General features: G+C 44.5%; 1 protein-coding gene across 1 annotated transcript; it reads right to left on the bottom strand.

The window, feature by feature from the left end:
• Positions 1-112: 112 nt before the first annotated feature.
• nup107 (nucleoporin 107) lies at positions 113-20430 on the bottom strand (the record flags this gene model as incomplete). The annotated part of the gene is made up of 22 exons (XM_063192699.1): positions 113-329; positions 854-1021; positions 1131-1244; positions 2405-2530; positions 3135-3295; positions 3643-3745; positions 4641-4747; positions 5414-5603; positions 7122-7237; positions 7476-7545; positions 7887-7935; positions 8763-8908; positions 9709-9768; positions 9887-9966; positions 10154-10244; positions 11685-11877; positions 13245-13333; positions 13600-13671; positions 13792-13840; positions 14526-14653; positions 19534-19637; positions 20301-20430. Coding segments are annotated over 22 exons (2454 nt in total), but the record flags the coding sequence as incomplete, so codon positions are not given.
• Positions 20431-20795: the final 365 nt, after the last annotated feature.

The raw sequence follows: 20795 nt of genomic DNA, 5'->3' as shown, positions 1-20795 counted from the left end.
AAATTAGATCTATTACAAGGGACAGAGGTACAGATACTGGTAGCCAGACATAGCAGAACCAGCACAGGAACACTAAGTGAATACTGAAGAAATCTCTCCAAACAAGACAAAATTGTACATCAAAAGCCTTTATTTATTACAAAACACGCCAAAAGATCACAAGTTTGTAAAACAAGATTGAAAACTGAGCAAAGAGACAAATAGAAAGGGGAGAAAGTGGGTCACTGCTGGATCTCGTAGCCCAGAGGATCCAGGCCTTTGTCCAAGAGCAGGAGAGAGGACTCTCGCAGCCTCTGCAGAAAGTTGTGCAGCTCATCCTTGGAGAACACCTGGAGAGGAGGACAAGGAATCAATCAATCAATCAATCAATCATATTTATATAGCACATTATAATACCATGTCTTCATTCAATGTGGAGAAGGATGGCAAGGCAAAGAGGAAGGCAAAGAATGTCTGTCTAAAAGATTAGTTGTAAGCAACTAGACTTCTAATAAAAGCGTGAAAGACATTTCGTTCCTCATCTGAGGGAACATAATTTTCAGACATTAAGGAACAAAATATTTCTGAGAAGCTCAAACCTACAACTAGAATTCTTCACCTGTATCAAGGACGTTTCCTCTGTGGTGTACGACTATTGATTGAAGTACCGTACTGTAGCTAATGTTTGCCACCCAGTAATTGGTGCACGCACACACCATAACCCATGCACCAAGCCCGGTAGTTAAGGGTGGTATCGTTCTGGTGTTCCTGGTGTGTGCGTTGTTCTGAGGCGATGATATCTGCGAACCATAGGTGTTCCTGGTTCCTGTGTGTGTGTGTGTGTGTGTGTGTGTGTGTGTGTGTGTGTGTGTACCTCGTATAGTCTGTGTTGTTCTGAGGCGATGATGTCAGCCAGCCGTAGGTGCTCCTGGTGCCTGTTGCTCCTCTGCAGGACCGTCTGCAGCAGGAACGCCATCATGGGCAGACACAGGCGCCGCAACACACACATCTGGTGCACGCGCTCTGGCTCCTCCTCAGCATCCTAGATGACACGCACACATGTTTATGGTTAATTTTAACAAAAGCAGGAGATAGATGATCGTTTTTATTTAAATCTGACTGAATGACCACACGCGTCATGTTGTACTGACCTCTCGGACGTCGACCATCCAGCCCCCGTCCACAAACAGCAGCACGTTATAGATGCGCTCCTTCACGTCCTCAGTCAGGGCGTCCAGACCCCCCTGCCAGCGCTCAAGATCCATCTATACACACACAAACACACACACACACACACACACACACACACACACACACACACACACACACACACACACACACACACACACACACACACACACACACACACAAACACAGTTATGTTCCATTTGACGTTTAGAAATCCTTTTGAAATCCATACAGCAACTACTCAGCTACTTATTATTGTCATCACTAAACGCAGCCAGACAATCTGCGGGAAGGTCCATTATACAAGTATATTTGCAAACAGACATTTACAATGGTGGTGTGTCGGGACCATTTTATGGTCAGAATGTCCAAGATGGATAGTATTTTTCTGCTGTTTCGTAATGGTGGTGTGACATCTATTTTTGTTCTCAGCCCACCATGTCTAATATGTACTAAGGATAGACCGATATATATATATCGGTATCGGGCCGATATTTGCATTTTTTAAGTGTATCGGTATCGGCCGATACGCGTGTGGTTTTGGCCGATACGCAATATTTATTATTTTAGGTCATTCGTTTTTTTTTTTAAAAAGCACCAAGCCACTTTCTTTTTTTATTACTTGATTGTTAGACATTACTTGATTAAATGTTACAAGTTCTACCTCAATTTGATCATGTTAAAGGAATGTTTATTTTTAACTTGAGACCTGGAATATTTGGCTTTTTTTTTTTTTTTTTTTACCCATATCGGCCCCAAATATCGGGTATCGGAAATCGGGTATCGGCCAAGGGTGATGAAAAAAAAAAATCGGTATCGCATCGGCCATTAAAAAACCTGTATCGGTCGACCCCTAATATGTACTCCTCTTTCTGTCTGTAATGGTGGTATGACAGGGCTGTTCTAGAGTCAGTTTCACCACATCCCAACCAAAATATAATACGTGCTCTCCTGCTGTTAGTAAAGATGGCGGTGTGAAGTGAGAAAGAAGTCCGTGACACTGCTTGTCTTACTGTGTATTTAATAGAGCAACGTTTTGACCTTCAGGTCTTCATCAGGCAAAGTGTCACGTTGCTCTATTAAATACACAGTAAGACAAGCAGTGTCGCGGACTTCTTTCTCACTTGGATCTACTCTCATTGTCCTGCACCTGGCCCATCGGGTGGGATGTGCACACATCTACTCCTCTGATAACGATGACAGTGTGACATGGTGACTGATCTGGGGCCAGCCTCACCTGGTAGTCTTTCTCCTTCATCTCGAAGGCCACCTTCTCTGTGAACTTGGCCTGGGCCGCTAGAGTGGGCTTCACCGGTGGAGCGTTCATGTGCTTGAACCACTCGTTAAACTTCTCATGGGCTTCCTGTCAACACACACACATACAAAACACACATATATCAGTTATATTGACTCATTACGTGGCTCGTCTTCTGTCTATAGAATGTGCGTTCATTTGAATGGGGCTCCCCAACGTTTGCAGGTCTGATATTTCTTAATAACAGACTTGTGAAGTCAATAACAGACCGCTGCCAATGGCAACAGACTTTTGGCTGCTAATTCTTGTGTGTCGTATCACTAGGCAGAGTCTGGTCATTACCTGCTCAAAATCAGCTGGTGTATGCTAAGCAACATAATTCCAAAAATTGTTTTTCGTTATAGAACACTGTATGCAATTATTTGGCGTCAGAAATTATTTTAATTTCCAAATAACTAAACTTTTCACTAAATAAATGTCGTCATAATTATTATGAGTAATGAACAGTCAAAGGGTATACAAGTGAGACAAATTTAGGAGATGCGGTCCCTGTTGTGGAATACAGTGCTGTGTGTATGTTTTTGGCCCCCTACTGATTTTTCACCTTTTTTGTGGCATTATTCTCTTAAATGAAATAATCACTGAAACATTGCATTTTATGTTTGCTTGGGTTATCCTTGTTTAATGTGTGTGTGTGTGCGGGCGTCCTCACCAGGTATGCGCGGATGCAGAGGTGTTCTCGTATGGCGTTCTCGTCCTCGGCAGGCAGGCGTGTGCCCATGCCCTGCTCCTCACACAGCCGGCAGATCTCCTTCATGGAGTCGGCGGGCACCTTGGCAAACACCTCCTTGGCAGCCTCATGCTTCTTGGAGGCTGAGGAGAAACAAACACACACATGCAAGATTCTCATTCATCAAAGTCGTGGTACTCAAGAGGTTTTTAACACTTGAGGGTTTTTTAAAGCTTGAAGATAGACAACACATTTCATAAAAATATAAGGATGCCTGAATACTCTGTGCATAAACCATACATATTTATTCATATTTAATTCCATTTCCAATGTGCTAAACCATTCTTAAACCATTTCCCATGTGCAAAATATCACCGTCTGTGTAATTAATTTCAATTGTGCATAGCGAGCAAGTTTCCCTGGGTTTTAGTTTAAAATTAGACAATTAGACAAATAGACAAAAGATGAATAAACAACAGGAAAAGCGTACCCAGGAACTTCCTCATGATGGCGTTGGTCTGTTTCAGGGCCTCCGCCCGCTGTGCTGGGTCGAACACCAGCCAATCAATCACGTCGATCTTCTGGCGGTCCTCCTGCGCCAGTGCACACGGCCACACAGATGCATTGTGGGAAACAGAGACAGAGTGTATTGAGTATGCAGGTAAGGAATTCCTTTTCGACCAATTGATGTATTACTAGCTAATATACTGCTCAAAAAGAAAAAGCAAAAAATAAATAAATCGATAACGCTTAACTTGATGCTGGCTTCATATGCATGATATGACCGTGTCATAAACATTACGTCAGTGTCAAACATTTTATTATAGTTGTCATTAAGTGACATTCAGTTATGGTAAAGACAGCCCAAACAATGCCCACTTTTCATGATCATAAAACGTTTATGGCATTAACAATGTCCACTCTCCTGCCCATGACTGTCATACGACACGGTTTTTACACTGTTATGACAATGTCAGATCATGCGCATAATGCCGATCAACGTAGCTCTTTGAGTGCCATGGACTTGAAAACGAGTCTTTTCAGAATGTATGGCACAGTGCCAAAAACTTGATATCAAGTCAATTGCGTTTTTTTTATGGGGGGTGGGGCCTAACACGTTGATCTGGTATGTTTGTTGTTCACATGGACAAAGAACTCAATTTTTTATGGCTCTTGAAAAATCACTCAATCGTTGAAAAAAGCCCAGCAACCCCCTGGTCTGAATTTGAAAATGGCTGGCACTCAATGAGTCAAGTGTTACTCAATAACCCATCCAAGATATCAATGACATGATGTTCCAGTTTAAAATTTTGATTCTTCATATAGGGGAAGGTGATTTCAAACTGAAGGTTGATCGATGTGGCAGTAATGTTTTGATGTTTTCTTTATCTTTTGAGCAGCACAGATTAGTTTATGCATGCAAGTATATCATGAGTACATTATATTTTTTGTTAATGCTCGTGTTTGATAGGGTAAGGAGTTTCTTACAGCGGTGGTTGCCGTGTCCAACGTGACGTCATGGTGAGCAAACTCCTGGCTGTCTCGTTCCCGCACCGTCTCCACCACCGTCTTGGTTATCGTGGCAACATCCAGGCCTACCATAGCAACACACAATAATAAATAAACAAATTACACAACGAGTGGTACCAGGGGCTTGTGGTTAGTCATCAGTGTTTTCTTATGATCTAAAAAAGGATTTCCTCAAAATGTTTTCCACATACACTGCAAGGCCACAGCAGCACCCATTCCACAATGCCTCATTTCTCTCAATCCCCCTCTCACCAAACTCATATTCCAGGTCCAGGCTACTGTTGATAATATACCTGCTTTACGTAAAGCCCTCTTCCTGTCAACAGTGGAGTTTTAAAGGTGCACTGTGTAGGCTAATATGTTTAGTAGTTTATTTCCAGAATTCATGCTGCCTATTCAGAAATGTTACCTTTTCCATGAATACTTGCCGCCATCATAAAAATCGAATTATTCATTATAAGTGAAAAAAATGCACTTTTCATACAATAAAAGGAGATCTTCATGGTCAGCCATTTTTTTTGAATTTCCAGAAATAGACATTTCTAGCTGCAAAACTAGCTGAAAATATTCATGAAAAGGACAAATTTGGCAATGGGCAGCACAGCTTTAGTGAGCAGCATCTTTGCAATACCTACTGTGGCCACTGGCCACCATCCTACTCAGTGCACCTTTAAATGCCCCCAGTTTGGTCCATGATTGTATCCCACAACACACCAATCAGTTTCTCTCACCGGCTTCGCGGCCCAGCTCCAGGCAGCGTCGGCGCTGCTCGGTCTCCGTGACGGACTCCAGGAAGGTGGCGTACTGGCCGACGGCCACGTCCGGGGGCAAGTGGCTGACGTAGAACGCGATCAGGTCCGTCTGCTTGCCCTTCACCAGGAGAGCAATGTAGCCCTTCAGGACCTCCACCGAGATCTCCTCCTGATATATGAGAGAGAGAGAGAGAGAGAAAGAAAGAAAGAGAGAGAAAAAAAGTGTTGAAGAATATGCATACAAATACACTTACACAATATGCAGCCAATGAAATACTTACGTGTACATAAATACATCACACGTATGAATCAAATCACATCCCCTGCCAGACTAGTATCGTTAGCTATGCCGATTTCTGATTCCGGTTGAGAAGGACATGACCCAATTCAATTCTCGATTTGAGATCAGTTTATTTGGAGAATTCTTTACCAAGACCAGTTTGGTCAAATAATAATGTGTATGTGTCTCCGCACCCCGGTTCGGACAGTACTACGGAGCACTATTGGTTCCGACGATTTAGCTTACCCTCACTGACGTGCTAGAACAAGGAATGGACAGTTTCATCACAGCAGAGCATGGACAATCAATGGGTGACTCCCACAAAATAGAACTTGGCCGTAATTCTCCTTTGGCTAAGGCCCACCCTAAAGTGCTTTTTGACCAATCACAGCGAAGCAAAAGGACAACCTCGGACAAACCTCGGACAGTTTTGACAGCGCTCCATTGAACTCAATGCTGAAATCGCATGTTTTCAAGTAGACCTAGGGTTTAGCAAGATATTACGGTTGTATTATTATTAAAATATGATTGGAAATTGTGCCTGGGGTATTTGTGACAAAGGTGCAAGCTTCCCCGCGATGTAACAGGAGGTAATCGATTTCCTCTTTACCTAAAACCGGACTAATATTACTAGCAGTTGAATAGTCTGGCTTGAAGGGTCTCGGCATCCTCACTCGACTAGAAAGCGCACGGATCAACAAGCATACTTTGTGTGCTCCAATCATGCCACCATCTCACTCGTGTAACTTTTCAGTAAGGTTGTAAGCAAAACACAAACCTATTTCAGGGTAGGATTTTGGTTTTCTGACCTAAATGAATGAAAAAACAGCAAAGTTAACTGTTAGTCACATCAGGATTGTTTTGACTAGCAGCTGATGGACGTTGTTTTCTTGAGCTATTGAAGACATAAACGCCAAACGATAATGTTACACATTGATGTGGTAGCTTTGAAGATGACAACATCCATCACGTTGGGTGATTTCGTCCAACAACGTCTACAGTTTGAGCCAGGGACATAGGCTATGCGAGTTAGCTTACCATGGTGCCACTGGTTACAATATGCCTATCGATACCAGGGTGAGAATATGAGATCCCACAACAGCTAAACAACTGTGATGCATGACAGTTCAGGAAATAAAAATTATGAAGGAGTGTTTTTTTATTTCTTAGGAGTGAACAACTGCTGCAATAGGCAGTCACTGCATTAATAACGTTGATATCACAGCATAGAAAGTTTATCTGTCCGACCTAGCAACTGTAACCCAAGAGGGCGGGGCTTAGCCAAAGGCGAATTGGCAGCCGACATCCACGGACATCAGCGGACATCCATTTTGTATTAAAAAAAAGTGGAATGGAATGTTGGCAGAGCAGTGCTCCACACTTGGTACGGAGGCTCTTATTCCTCACCTTGAGCTGCATGCCCAGGCTGCGGTAGAACAGCACCAGGTGACTCATGAAGCGCAACAGGTGGGACGGCAGAGACGGAACGTTGCTCATCCAATCACTGAACTCCTCCAGCAGACCTGATGCATGCGCGCAAACACGCACGCGCACACACGCACGCGCACACACACACACACACACACACACACACACACACACACACACACACACACACACACACACACAATTATTAAAATGCATTTCATGATGAAACTGAAAGAAACAGCATGATTATCCACGCAATGCAACAACACTTCCAGACACAAAGCCAACAAACACACAGAAAAAACACACACACACGCACGCACAACAACTTACCGTCGAGGTCTCCGAGAATAATGTATTTCTGGATGATGTGGTAGTGCTGCTTACTCTCCTCCACAACCCTCTATCAGGGACAAGAAACAAGAAAGATAAAAGCACACACCAACAAGAGAAGAGCAGTGTGTGATGTGGTAGTAGTGTTGTCACGATAGCAATATTTTGGTACCGGTACTGGTATCAACATATTTCGGTACTTTTCGGTACTAAAAAATAAAAAAATAAAAAATAATAATAATAATAAAAATAATAATAATAATAAAATGTGGTAGCGCTGTTTACTATCTACAGAAGCCTCCATCCAAGACCAACAACAGAAATGTGCTTGTGTGTGTGTGTATGTGTGTGTTGTATGTGTGTGTGTGTGTGTTGTATGTGTGTGTGTGTGTGTGTGTTTCTCTTCCTTACCTTGGACTCTGTGGTCTGCAATTCCTCAAACACCTTCTCCATGGTCCAGCTACAGGACAGACAAGTCAAAGAAAAAAAAAGTGTTAAAACAGCAGAACGTCTACAGTCACCATAGTAACACTAGCATAGTAGAATGGACCAAACAAAGCGTCAATTTTCATGCCGTGACATTTACACAATATTCCCCGTGCTATTCACCTTCAGTACCAAGAAGCCCAAATTGCTGGGTTTTTGGGGGCCACGTAAAATAAGACAACTCCCCCCCCAAAAAAAAATCCATTTGACTATCCAGATTGCACTTGGCCTGCTATTTGAATAGATCTGCACAGGCTGAGGACTGAGTGGTCAGTTTCACTTTACCCCACCAGAGGGAGCCATTTTGGCACAATGCACATCATTCTACCGGTGACACGCTGAAATAGTCATTGGAAAGATTTTACTACACTACCATGCCATTACACAGTGACTTTTTAAAAGGTGGGGTTGCAGGTATGACATCACGTTGGGAGAACTCCCCCAGGATTCTAAGGTTCTACATAGACTCCTATGAGCCTGCGGAACCCCCAACGTGATGTCATAATGGTACATTTTCTTAAAATGGTTAACCTGCAACCCCACCTTTAATACATGGCGACGTGATCCTTGCCATTCTGCCTGCCTTTTAATGCATTTCGACTCGGTCCTCAACAGGCAATTCATAATAGGGGCCATGTCTTAACGGGCTACAGTTTAAAGAGATCAGAGGCTTGCCTCATTTGTGTGTGTGTGTGTGTGTGTGTGTGTGTGGGCAGGCATGTGCAAGTACAGTATATGTGCGTGCCTGTGTACATCTCTGTGTGCGTGTGTGTGTGTGTGCGTGTGTGTGTGTGTGCTCACTTGGCCTCCAGGTATTCTCTGGGCAGCTCCTCCAGGGCCTCTGTGCTCATGCCTGATGACCTGATCTCCTGCTCCACCAGCGTGTCCACCATCACGCGGAAATGAGCCCACAGAGTGTCCTCCCACGACTCACACACCGGCAGCAGCTAGGAGACAGGGAAATGGCACAATCCATTGTCGTAAGAATTTTATACTTATATGATTCTAATGTATATTCTTGTATGTACATGTATATGCAGGAATATATATGTATATGTCTGTGACTGTATCTACAGAGTTCCAGTTGTGTTAAGGCTGTCTGTGGGTTGAGGTGTGATTGAGCTAATTAGCATCTGTAAAGCATCTGGGCTGGGTGGGCCAAGAGTATAAAGGGCCTGGGATGACACAGGCCAGGGTGCTTCCTAGAGAGAGAGACCTGAGAATGGTGTATCTCGCTGAGACGTTCCCTGCTCCCATATCGGGAGCAGTCAAAAAATAAAAATCTGCAGATAACTCACCGGACTCAAGTGCCTGTCTGACATTAATAGAGAAAAACCCCACACCATCTTTATACACTTGCATTCTTCTATGGTTATTTATTTATTTACACTTCATTTTTTCTGGACTTAACTCCAATTACTTTGATTGTTTAACTACTTTTTAACTTAATTCTTCAATGTCAACAAACTCTATTTTCTTGCCACGTTCAATTCATCAATTTTATTGTCAGAGCACTTTCAGCTGCATTTCTTGTATGAAAATGTGCTTTACAAATAAAATGATCACATCATATTATTATCCAATATTATCATCTCCCTATGATCCAGACACAGACAGCAGCTAAACACACACAGTGGAAAAAATCTATATATGTGTGCATGCCACTGACTTGTTCAAGATTGTACAGTAAAGCAATAAACACATATTTACAAATTCGCACACACACACACACACAACACAAACTGACCTGTCTGAGGTTGCCGCTCAGTGCTGCGTAGATGGCTCTCTCGTGGCGGTTGAACTGGTCCTGAGGACACACACACACACAGCCGGAGGGTTTCAAAAAATACAGAACCAAAGAAATATTTGCATGTGTGTATGCATGCGTATAAGTGAGTGTCCAAGAGAGAGTTTGTGTGTGCTACCTCCTCTGCCATTCTCCAGCAGCAGGCCTTCCATATGCAGCGGTGAGGGTTCCCCTCCACAGGCAGAACCTCTGATCCATCTACACAACACACAACACCATCAGCAAACCATGACATATGCACAATGATAAAAATACAAAATGACAGACTTCTGTCTGATCATAAACATGAGTCCCTGTACTCTGACTCCCCAGGGGATGTAGGTGTGTGTGTGTGTGTGTGTGTGTGTGTGTGTGTGTGTGTGTGTGTGTGTGTGTGTCTACTCACTCTCCAAGATGTTGGGGTCATGGTAGAGCTTCCAGCCCTCCAGTGTGGCTGCTCTCCAGGACTGACCACAGCGCTTACACAGCCTCTGAGCCTACACACACACACACACACACACACACACACACACACACACACACACACACACACACACACACACACACACACACACACACACACACACACACACACACACACACACACACACACACACACACACACACACACACACAGGAATACATACTTAAGAGTACAATACAGTCACATATACACAAAAACATACTTAGAGAACAGAATACATACATAAACACACACAGGAATACATAGACAACAATACAGTCACACACACACACAAACGAGAACAATACAGTCACACACACACGGATGACAAGGTAGAGGTCACTCCGTCCTCCTGACTGTGTATTACTTGCGTTGGTTTAAGCCCCGTCTTAGCCCCTTGTTAGGTCATCCACTGGGCTAGGTCATTTTAAAGTTGTTTGTTATAACTTAGGTCAAACATTACTATCAGGGCTATAGTACTCAAGTCCAGATTCAAGTTTTTCTATGGACTTGGTCTTGGACTCTACAAAGATGGACTTGACTACAGCCCTGGTTGCTCTACTACGTGTTCAACTGAGCATTGCAATACATACAGTACCTACCATCAAACACACACACACACGCACGCACGCACACACACACCACCTCTCTGCACACACACACACACACACACCACCTCTCTGCACACACACACCACCTCTCTGCACACACACACACACACACACACCACCTCTCTGCACACACACACACACACACACACACACACACCACCTCTCTGCACACACACACACACACACACACACACACACACACACACACACACACACACACACACACACCACCTCTCTGCACACACACACACACACACACACACACACACCTCTCTGCACACACACACACACACACACCACCTCTCTGCACACACACACACACACACACACCACCTCTCTGCACACACACACACACACACACACACACACACACACACCACCTCTCTGCGCACACACACACACACACACACACACACACACACACACACACACACACACACCACCTCTCTGCACACACACACACCACCTCTCTGCACACACACACACACACACCACCTCTCTGCACACACACACACACACACACACACACACACACACACACACTCACCACACTCTCCACACACACACACACACACACACACACACACACACACACACACACACACACACCACCTCTCTGCACACACACACACACACACACCACCTCTCTGCACACACACACACCACCTCTCTGCACACACACACACCACCTCTCTGCACACACACACACACACACCAGTCACCACCTCTCTACTCACACATCCACACACACACACACACACACACACCACACACACACACACACACACACACACACACACACACACACACACACACACACACACACACACACACACACACACACACACACACACTCTACTCACCTCGTCGGTCATGCCGGCGCGCACCAGTGCGAAGAGGTTCTTGAGGAGTCTGGCGTCGTCCTCGCGATCCAGGTCCACCAGGGGGCGCTTCTGGCGTATGGGGGCGTCTGGGTCCAGCTCCGTCACCAGGGGACGCATGAAGCCCACCGGGCCCGAGGACTGGCGCTGCTTCAGGGCATGGAGGGTGTTCTCCCTGGAAGTGACACACACAACAAACACATAGTTAGAGGAATATGGGGAGGCAATGGCAGACACACACAAACTAGAGGAAGCATGAAGCCCACGGGGGCCGACAAATGGCGCCGCTTTTAGGGTGTTCTCCCTGGGGACTGTCATGCACGCGGGCGCACACGCACGTTGGAGGAGCACACACAGACCTTCATAATAAACTAACCCCACTCATCATAGTCGAACAATGCACGCAAAAAATATGCAATAAAAAATAAAAAATAAATAAAAGCAATAAAAATGAGAGGATTAAACTAAAGAGTTATAACAAGAGCAATCATCTATTACACAGCAATCTGGTCCCAGCCCAATGCTAGATGCATGTAGTGTGTGGGGCCACCCGCAGACATAAAACACTACGGGTGGATACACAAACAGACAAACAGATCCAGGGGGCGCATTCCAAGAACATTATTTAGTGATACATCTGTGGTAAACCTGCCAATGGATAGTCCTCCACACGCGTCATTTACTTCAAATAGATGATTTACCACTAGTTCAAGGTTAACTTAAAAAGGTACACTGTGCAGGAAATGGTCAAAAAAGGTACTGCAACTATGCTGCTCATTGAAACTGGGCTGCCTATTGCCAAATTTGATCTTTACATGAAAGTTTACTAAGTAATAAACAAATATTTTCTAGTTTGGTCCAAGTACAGTCATTTTTGCAGCTAAAAATTGCTTTTTTTGGAAATTCAAAATGGCGGACCATGGAAAAGATCCCCCTTTTCATGTATGAAAAGTGCAATTTTGAATTTGATGGTGGTGGTAAGTATTCATGAAAAAGGTAACATTAGTGAATGGGCAGCATAGATTGTGGAAATAAACAACTAAAAATCTCACAGTGTCCCTTTAACCAGGTTCACTACTTAGCCAGGTTCTTAGACTACTACCCGGTAGGGCTGCACGATTATGGAAAAAATCAAAATCACGATTATTTTGGTCAAAATCATAATCACGATTATTAATCACGATTATTGATTTTTGCAGATTTTTTTGAAAATTATAACAAGATGAAATATAACCAAGAATGAATTACATACGGGATGAGCAAAATAAAATGAATTGTAATAATTATGTAAAGGCAATAGCATGAAACTTAAGTGGACAGATTTCTGGCCAGAAACACCAGCCTGTCAGTATGTTCTGGCTTCAAGGACGCTCTCAAAAGTAGGTCACTACTGCCACGATTAAAATCATAAATTCGATTTCACTATTTTATCACGATTTTGATTATTTTTCGATTAATTGTGCAGCCCTACTACCCGGGTCAATGCCACACCCAATACCTTTCAGGGGGCCGGTAGGCAATCATGACACAAGGGGAACTCACCAGCAGACAGACTTGGCGTAGAACTCGATGTTGTCCGAGAAGTCTCCCAACTCATCCCTGGCTATACTCTCCAGCCAATCAACAACCAGCTGCAGAGAACAGCAGACAGACACACAATTCAGCCACCACAGTCATTGATATGCATTACACTATGACACGGTGTGTGTGTGTGTGTGTGCACATTGCACTGCAGTGTTAACCAGACTGTACAAACAACATTGCATCAAGCTATGACATGGCATGTGTCTGTGTCATTTCTACCCAAGTGTGCCAAACAATTGCATCAAAATTGTGTGTGTGTGTGTGTGTGTGTGTGTGTGTGTGTGTGTGTGTGTGTGTGTGTGTGTGTGTGTACCTGACTCTGCCGCACCACTTCATCCTTCTGGAAGAGCTGCTCCATGATGAGCTTCTCGCTTGCACTGGGATTCTGAGGGGACAGAAATGGGGATGTTATAGAAATGGGGATGTTATAGAAAAACAAACGCACATCCAAAAAAAAAACGTAGATACATAGCACGCACGCACGCACGCACACGCTCCTACTTACAGCTACATCCATCATGATGTCTTCCTCCACAGCTGCCTGGACGCGATCCCTAAAGGGCAACAAGCACACACTCAGCACACTCCCAACTGCTGAGACACGCTACTACTGAGGTAAGGCTGTGTGTGTGTGTGTGTGTGTGTGTGTGTGTGTGTGTGTGTGTGTGTGTGTGTGTGTGTGTGTGTGTGTGTGTGTGTGTGTGTGTGTGCGTGTGTGCGTGCGTGCGTGCCCATGCGCATCACAGTAATCAAGTATCCACATGCACATGTGTTCTACACAAGTCTTCTGTATGTGTTCCATATAGTTTTCATACAGATGAATTGATATGATGAACATGTTCAAACAGGTGTCTGAACAAGCTAGTTGAAGAGAGGTAATCTTTGGCGCGTGTGTTTGAGTGCATCTTAATATGGGACCTTGCCTCCTCCACTTGCCTCCTCCACTCGCTTCTCGTCATGATGACATCACTGACAACAGCATTATATTTCAATATCTTGCAAAAGCTCAATTGTAGAGTCTTTTTCTCGTTTGCAATTGTGAGTGAAAAACAGTCCCTCAAAAGTTGTTGTGGCTAGGCTGACAGCTGGGAAACTTTATCGTTTTCTCCACGGAGGAGGGGCCAGGAGGCGGGGCGAGGAGACAAGTGCAAGTGGAGGAGGCAAGGTCCCATATTAAGATGCACTCTGTGTGTGTGTGTGTGTGTGTGTGTGTGTGTGTGTGTGCGTGTGTGTGTGTACCTGTAGAGGGATGTGACCAGTCTCCATGTGACCATCTCCTGCTGCAGTAGCCAGTATATGCCGGCCGTCTTGGAGCTCTTCTGCTGACCGGTGGCCGAACGCAACACCAGCTTCTGCAGAGTGGACACCTACAGGACACATCCAGACACATCATTGAAAAAAATGTGACAGACAGACCCTCTTCTGTTTAACCCTTCGAGGAGTACCATCACAAAATGTGATTAGAATTTTGCCCAAATTTTGAGTTCTCATTATGATGTCATAAGGACTTTGCAAGATTTTTAACACAGACTTCTATGGGAGCAGTAGAGTGTTCAAGTAAAATTCTAGAAGAACCTGGGGAAAGTCCTTACTCCTCTTCTGTTTAAAGTGTATATCGCAGGTTAACCACTACTTTGGATCAATGTGTACACACTGTATTCAATAAATTATCCACATATATAAGTCCCTCCAAAAACGATGTTAAACAACGATTTTTGTTGTTTGTTGTGGCAAATGTTGGTTTAACCGTAACCTGGCGACTACGTCAGGCGAGGCCATGGGTGAACGTTCTAATTTTATTTGCCTGGAATTTTACATAGGCGAGGTGACGATCACTAATGATATAACGGCCGTGGCCTGCAGGCCTATAATAGAAATCGCAACTACCGGTAATCGTGCGGCTTTTCTCATGCAGGGCACTGTAACAACTTCCAAATGATTTAGTAACTTGTGACCAACTAGTTTTAGTAGAAATGCTATACAGGGTTGCAAATTCTGCTCGGACATATAGCCTAGGCTAGACTATGCGACATGGGCTTCTTTTTTTGACTAGGCCTAGTCCCTTCATATTTTTGGGCTTGCTTTTAATCATTTTTAATTAACTGCCAATATCGTGTCAGCTAAATGCAATAGGCTACCTAAATTACAAACAGCACAAACGGGTCTCTTGAAATGATCTGCGTAGCCTAAAATGTGGTGCTATTCGCCCCACAGGGGAGTGACTGTCCATGGTGCTGAAATCGCGTCAAACTTTTCCTAGGTGCAAAACAGTAGGCTAAAGTATACCACCCGAGTCATGTCGCTGTTGTAAAAATCACATGGACTATTTTCAGTTCTATAGAATTACATGCAACTTCAATAAAGGTCACCCACATGCGTGTAACAAATCAATAGCATAGGTAACCCACGCGGCGGCGGGACTATTTCGGTTAACCTATATTCCTTGAAAAAAAAAAAAAGTCCGAGTGTCACAAAAAAACGGCACTGTCCGTAATTATAGGCCTACCAAACGAAAGTATCCATATAGAAGAAATCAAGTCTTCAGTTTCAATAATCCACGTTGTGTGGCGCAAATGTAGCGCCTTCCGAGTCTCTCGCGGCCAAAAGTGACTAGCTCACCTCTGATGATATAGCCTACTTATGTTCCAGGTTACTCACGGCACTGAGACGATGCAGGATAATCCATGGAAAGTCTTCAAGTAATCCAAACAGAGCGGTTCAGTAAAACAACAATAGTCGCCAGATCAAATAAACATAAATACCAAAACTAGCCTATAGGCCTATGTAGATTTGGTATGACGTTTGATAAAAGCAGAGGCAAACAATCTTTCAACAGCGTTGGCTGGAGCCTTCGAGTAGAGCCTTTTGGTTGTATCTTTTGCAGTCTCTATTTTCCTACTACGCGCGTTGGATCCACGTTTTTAGATGCGTCCCAGCATCTCTATAAGAGGGTAGGCTATGTCTGTCCGTCCGTCTGAAACGCGTTCTTCAAATTGTTCCCTTCTGTGTCCACAAGGTGGGAGAGTTGACTATTTGGCCCGGAGCACGCAGCTGATTGCATTGTGAGACAAGTGCAGCGCGAGTACAATGCAAGTGCTGGTACATTGAATAAGAAGCAGTGATAACGCGCCAGTTGCCCTAGCCAGGACAACTGAGGGGGCATTCAATTTTCGGCATTATTTTGCGTTTGGGCCGTGGGAGGCAACTTCGTTTCGTTTTCACCAACACCACTGTGAAGTGTGTGTCACTATGTTCACGGTCTTTGCCCCCTTATGAGACTTCGGCCCGAGGATGTCAAACGTGAGGGGGGCGCTTATGTTGTGTATGATAAGTGTCACGTTGTGCAGCTCAACTATGTGGTTTGTCAGAAACTCGCGGCAATGACAATGAAACGTGGTGCTCGAAACAAGTAGACAAATGCGCCATTTGACATACGGTGTAGGCCTACTGATGTTCTCGGACGTATTGCAAGGGAGGTTCATTCGTTTTCTGCTGACGGCCGTGTGGACCGCACAGGTGCTTTCCGCTGTGCCCAGACAGATTGCTTTGCAGTCGTTTGAATTTGGTAATCTCTGGCACTCTTACAATGCAGCCGACTGCTTTGCACCTTGCCGTTAAAAAGCTTGGAGCGAATGATTCACCCAAACGGTTTTATTTATTTATTATTTGTCGCTGTTTAGGCTAGATTCTTTCCCACTTGGACATGATTCTGAAATGGCGTGATAGACCTACTAAAGGTTGCTACTAACAATGTCTGGTAATTTGTAGTGTAGGCCTACTTGACATTTGAAATCACATGGTAGGCCTACTTCTCCAAATTCAAGCTTTCGAGACTCGCACTTTGAGGCAAGTGCAATCGTACCCCCCGTAGCCGCCCCCCCCCCCTCCCCCCCCCCCCCCCCCCCCAATTTTTTTTTTTTTTTTTGCATTGTTCGAACACTGGTAGGCTATTTTACTGCCTCACGGTCACATGGCACCCTGTAGCGGTCATGATATAATATTGCCAATGATATTTATTGCATACCCGTACGGCATAATTCAATCACACACCGTAAAGAATACAGGGCTACCGCTACTGCGGGCTACTGAATGGCCTCGCCTGACGTCACACAATAGATTAGAATTCTTTGAACATGTTACTGAAAATACACACTTTTCCTCATTAAATTTCATTTTCTGATGCCCTATTGCATGAAAAAAATGATGGATAATTGTTGAAGTGGTAGAACTATCAAAGTAAGTCCATTATTTTGAATAAAAATTAACCTGAGATATACACTTTAAAAACACTGACACACAGACAGACAGACAGACACATTGTCACACACAAAAGTTCTTCTGCACAACATCACACGTGCACATGCACACCTTCACACCTGCATATCCAAACACATCAACAATGGCGCACAGACCCTGTTCTGCTGGACAGAAACACACAAACCACTGAAACCCTGTCTCCTTTTCCTTTAGTTAACACTACTATACTCCAGTTTAAACATTACTGTTAGCTGCTGCACCTGTTATTTAAAAATAGTTGTATTATTATTATTACTATTAAAGCAATTCAAAGAAATGAATCCACTTTAAAACATCCCTCTTTTCTCTTTGGTTTCGACAGCACACCCACCAATGAGGAATCACAGACACTGGCATCCTCTCTGACTGACACCTCACTTAGTTAATTAGACAATTACCGGGCTCTCGTAGTTGAGTGACGGCTGACTTAGCCAATTAGCCAGGATTATGCAAAGCTTGGCTGTGTCTGCCACCGTGAATAAATCTCCATGGCAATTTGTGCATCCCCGGGCATGTGGGGAAAGACCGCCTCAGCTGAATTCAGATGGGAAAGGATACTGTGGAATGGGTTTTCATCAAATAGCACTCTGGTTTTTGGCAACGTACTATGCCAAAAGCAAAAGTCCCAATGGTTGTAGAAGTGCTCTTTGCTGTAGCAGTCGAAGCAGGTTTTGAGACCTCGGACTCCCAGTCGGGTTCGAGGCCAGCTCAACTCTATTCCACATGTATACCATGCATTCTACTCTACCCAACACAGCATTTTCAACTCCAAGCCATAAGCCTCGTTCACACACGTCGCTGCTAGTTACTCGCTCAGCGAATGAAGTCAATAAAATGTCTATGGCTATGTCTCAAATGACGCACTTTTGTCAGTGCACTGACAGTCAGTGCACAGTGCACAGAGTGCACTGAGGTCTTCAGTGCATAGTGTCGTGGAAAAAATTGAGCACTATGCACTGTGCCCTCGCTGGAAGTGACGGCTGAGCATGGCATTAGCTCGCCAAATATGCGTTGGCTACCGTTTACAATGCACAGCGTCTGGTGCTTGTATTTCCATGTCCTTCACCCCAAAGGACAACAATCACACATACAATACTTTGGTTGGCATGAAAAGGTTGGTGTCCCATCGACATTACTTACAGAATTAGGAGACTGTTGACCAAACTCTTCTACTGAACTGAATGCCACATTTCCTCCGTGTCATTGTCAACATGACCGCCGTTTAGTGCATGCAGTGTCCATTATTCAAGCACTGCATTTTTCCGCCATTGTTAGGGGATCATCCTGGCACTTTCAGTGCACTGGCTCAACTGAAATTTTCAGCGTGAGTGCCCTAGGCACTGAAAAACAGTGCCTGAAGTGCACAAGTGCAGCATTTGAGACACAGCCTATGTGTTCCAGCGAGACAAGGAGGCGAGAAGTGTACAAGCGATGCGATGTGGGCGGATCCAGAGTTGAAAATGTTTTAACTTTGAGCGAGACGAGTAAGCGAGTAACCAATTGGAATGCAGAGTTCGGTACTTCTCGTCTGTGCATTGGCAGTTAAAGCCGCGTGAACGTTTAGCGAACGTTCCATGAGAGAGTGGCGAGTAGGCGAACGAGCGAGAAGCTAGTAACTAGCAGCGATGTGTGTGAACGTAGCTTAAGAGTGCATCTTAATATGCGTCCTTGCCTCCTCCACTTGCGCTTGTCTCCTCGCCCCGCCTCCTGGCCCCTCCTCCGTGGAGAAAACGATAAAGTTTCCCAGCTGTCAGCCTAGCCACAACAACTTTTGAGGGACTGTTTTTCATTCACCATAACAATTGCAAACGAGAAAAAGACTCTACAATTGAGCTTTTTGCAAGATATTGAAATATAATGCTGTTGTCAGTGATGTCATCATGACGAGAAGCAAGTGGAGGAGGCAAGTGGAGGAGGCAAGGTCGCATATTAAGATGCACTCTGTGTGTACCTTGTCTAGGCATATGGCCTCGTAGTCCTCCAGGAGTTCGAAGACGGCGGTGGAGGCGTGCTTCAGGAAGGACTGCAGGAAGTCTGGGAACAGGCTCACCGACGCTGCAGGGGAACAGCACAGGACAACAACATACAGAGAGTTACAACTTAGCACAGTACACCCTGGATGTGTCGTGTGTTCATATAAGCCACTACTCTACACTACGCGCCACCATGGGCCCTTTCAAAATGACCAATTGCTGCTCGAAACAAATAAATGTTCTCATTTCTTGTCTTAGAAGTTGCCTTTAATTGTGCAAATGTATGTATGTCGGTCGTGCCTTTTGTTTCAAACAGAGCCCATGTCAAAACAACCATGGAACATCACACCCTGTGTGTGTGTGTGTGTGTGTGTCTGTGTCTGTGTGTGTGTGTGTGTGTGTGTGTGTGTGTGTGTGTCTGTGTGTGTGTGTGTGTGTGTGTGAGTGCGTTGCAATATGCGACCTTGCCACCCCACTTGCTTCTCGTCATGATGATCACTGACAACAGCATTATATTTCAATATCTTGCAAAAGCTCAATTGTAGAGTCTTTTTCTCATTTGCAATTGGGATGGTGAATGAAAAACAGTCCCACAAAAGTTGTTGTGGCTAGGCTAACAGCTGGGAAACTTTGTCGTTTTCTCCACGGAGGAGGGGCCAGGAGGCGGGACGAGGAGACAAGCGCAAGTGGAGGAGGCAAGGTCGCATATTAAAACGCACTCTGTGTGTGTGTGTGTACCACATACCCGCCTCTCCAGGGTCCTCCTCTTTGAGCATGACCGTGCTGAGGTTGAGGTCTTCTGTGAAGCTGTTGTCGCCCAGGCCTGACAGGGGAGACGGGTAGAAGCTACCGGTCCAGTCACTCTCATCCAGGGTCTTAGAAGAGAAGAACGCAAGACAAAATTGAGTGAAAGTGTGTGTGCGTGTGTGTGCGTGTGTGTGCGTGTGCGTGTGTGTGTGTGTGTGTGTGTGAAAAAAGCAAAGCAGCTAGTTCAGCATTGCTCACTTTCTGCAGTTATAGGCAGTTTACATATATGGAGGAGATGCCACTTGTATCCTTGAAGAGGCTGTAGACCAGTATCATTTTGGTATTTATGTAAAAGACACATTATTGCTTCTTTAACATTGTTTGGGGGCGCTGTATTGTTTTCTCAATAATTATTGGTCCTCCCAAATAAACGAATCAAACTGTGTGTACAGTGGCAGTAGCAAACAGCAGAACAGAAAGTCATTTGACAGAA

Source organism: Engraulis encrasicolus, unplaced genomic scaffold, assembly GCF_034702125.1.
Source record: "Engraulis encrasicolus isolate BLACKSEA-1 unplaced genomic scaffold, IST_EnEncr_1.0 scaffold_198_np1212, whole genome shotgun sequence".
NCBI classification, from domain to species: Eukaryota; Metazoa; Chordata; class Actinopteri; order Clupeiformes; family Engraulidae; genus Engraulis; species Engraulis encrasicolus.
The sequence above is the reverse complement of the archived record's forward strand: the minus strand, read 5'-3'. Positions and strand labels throughout refer to the sequence as shown.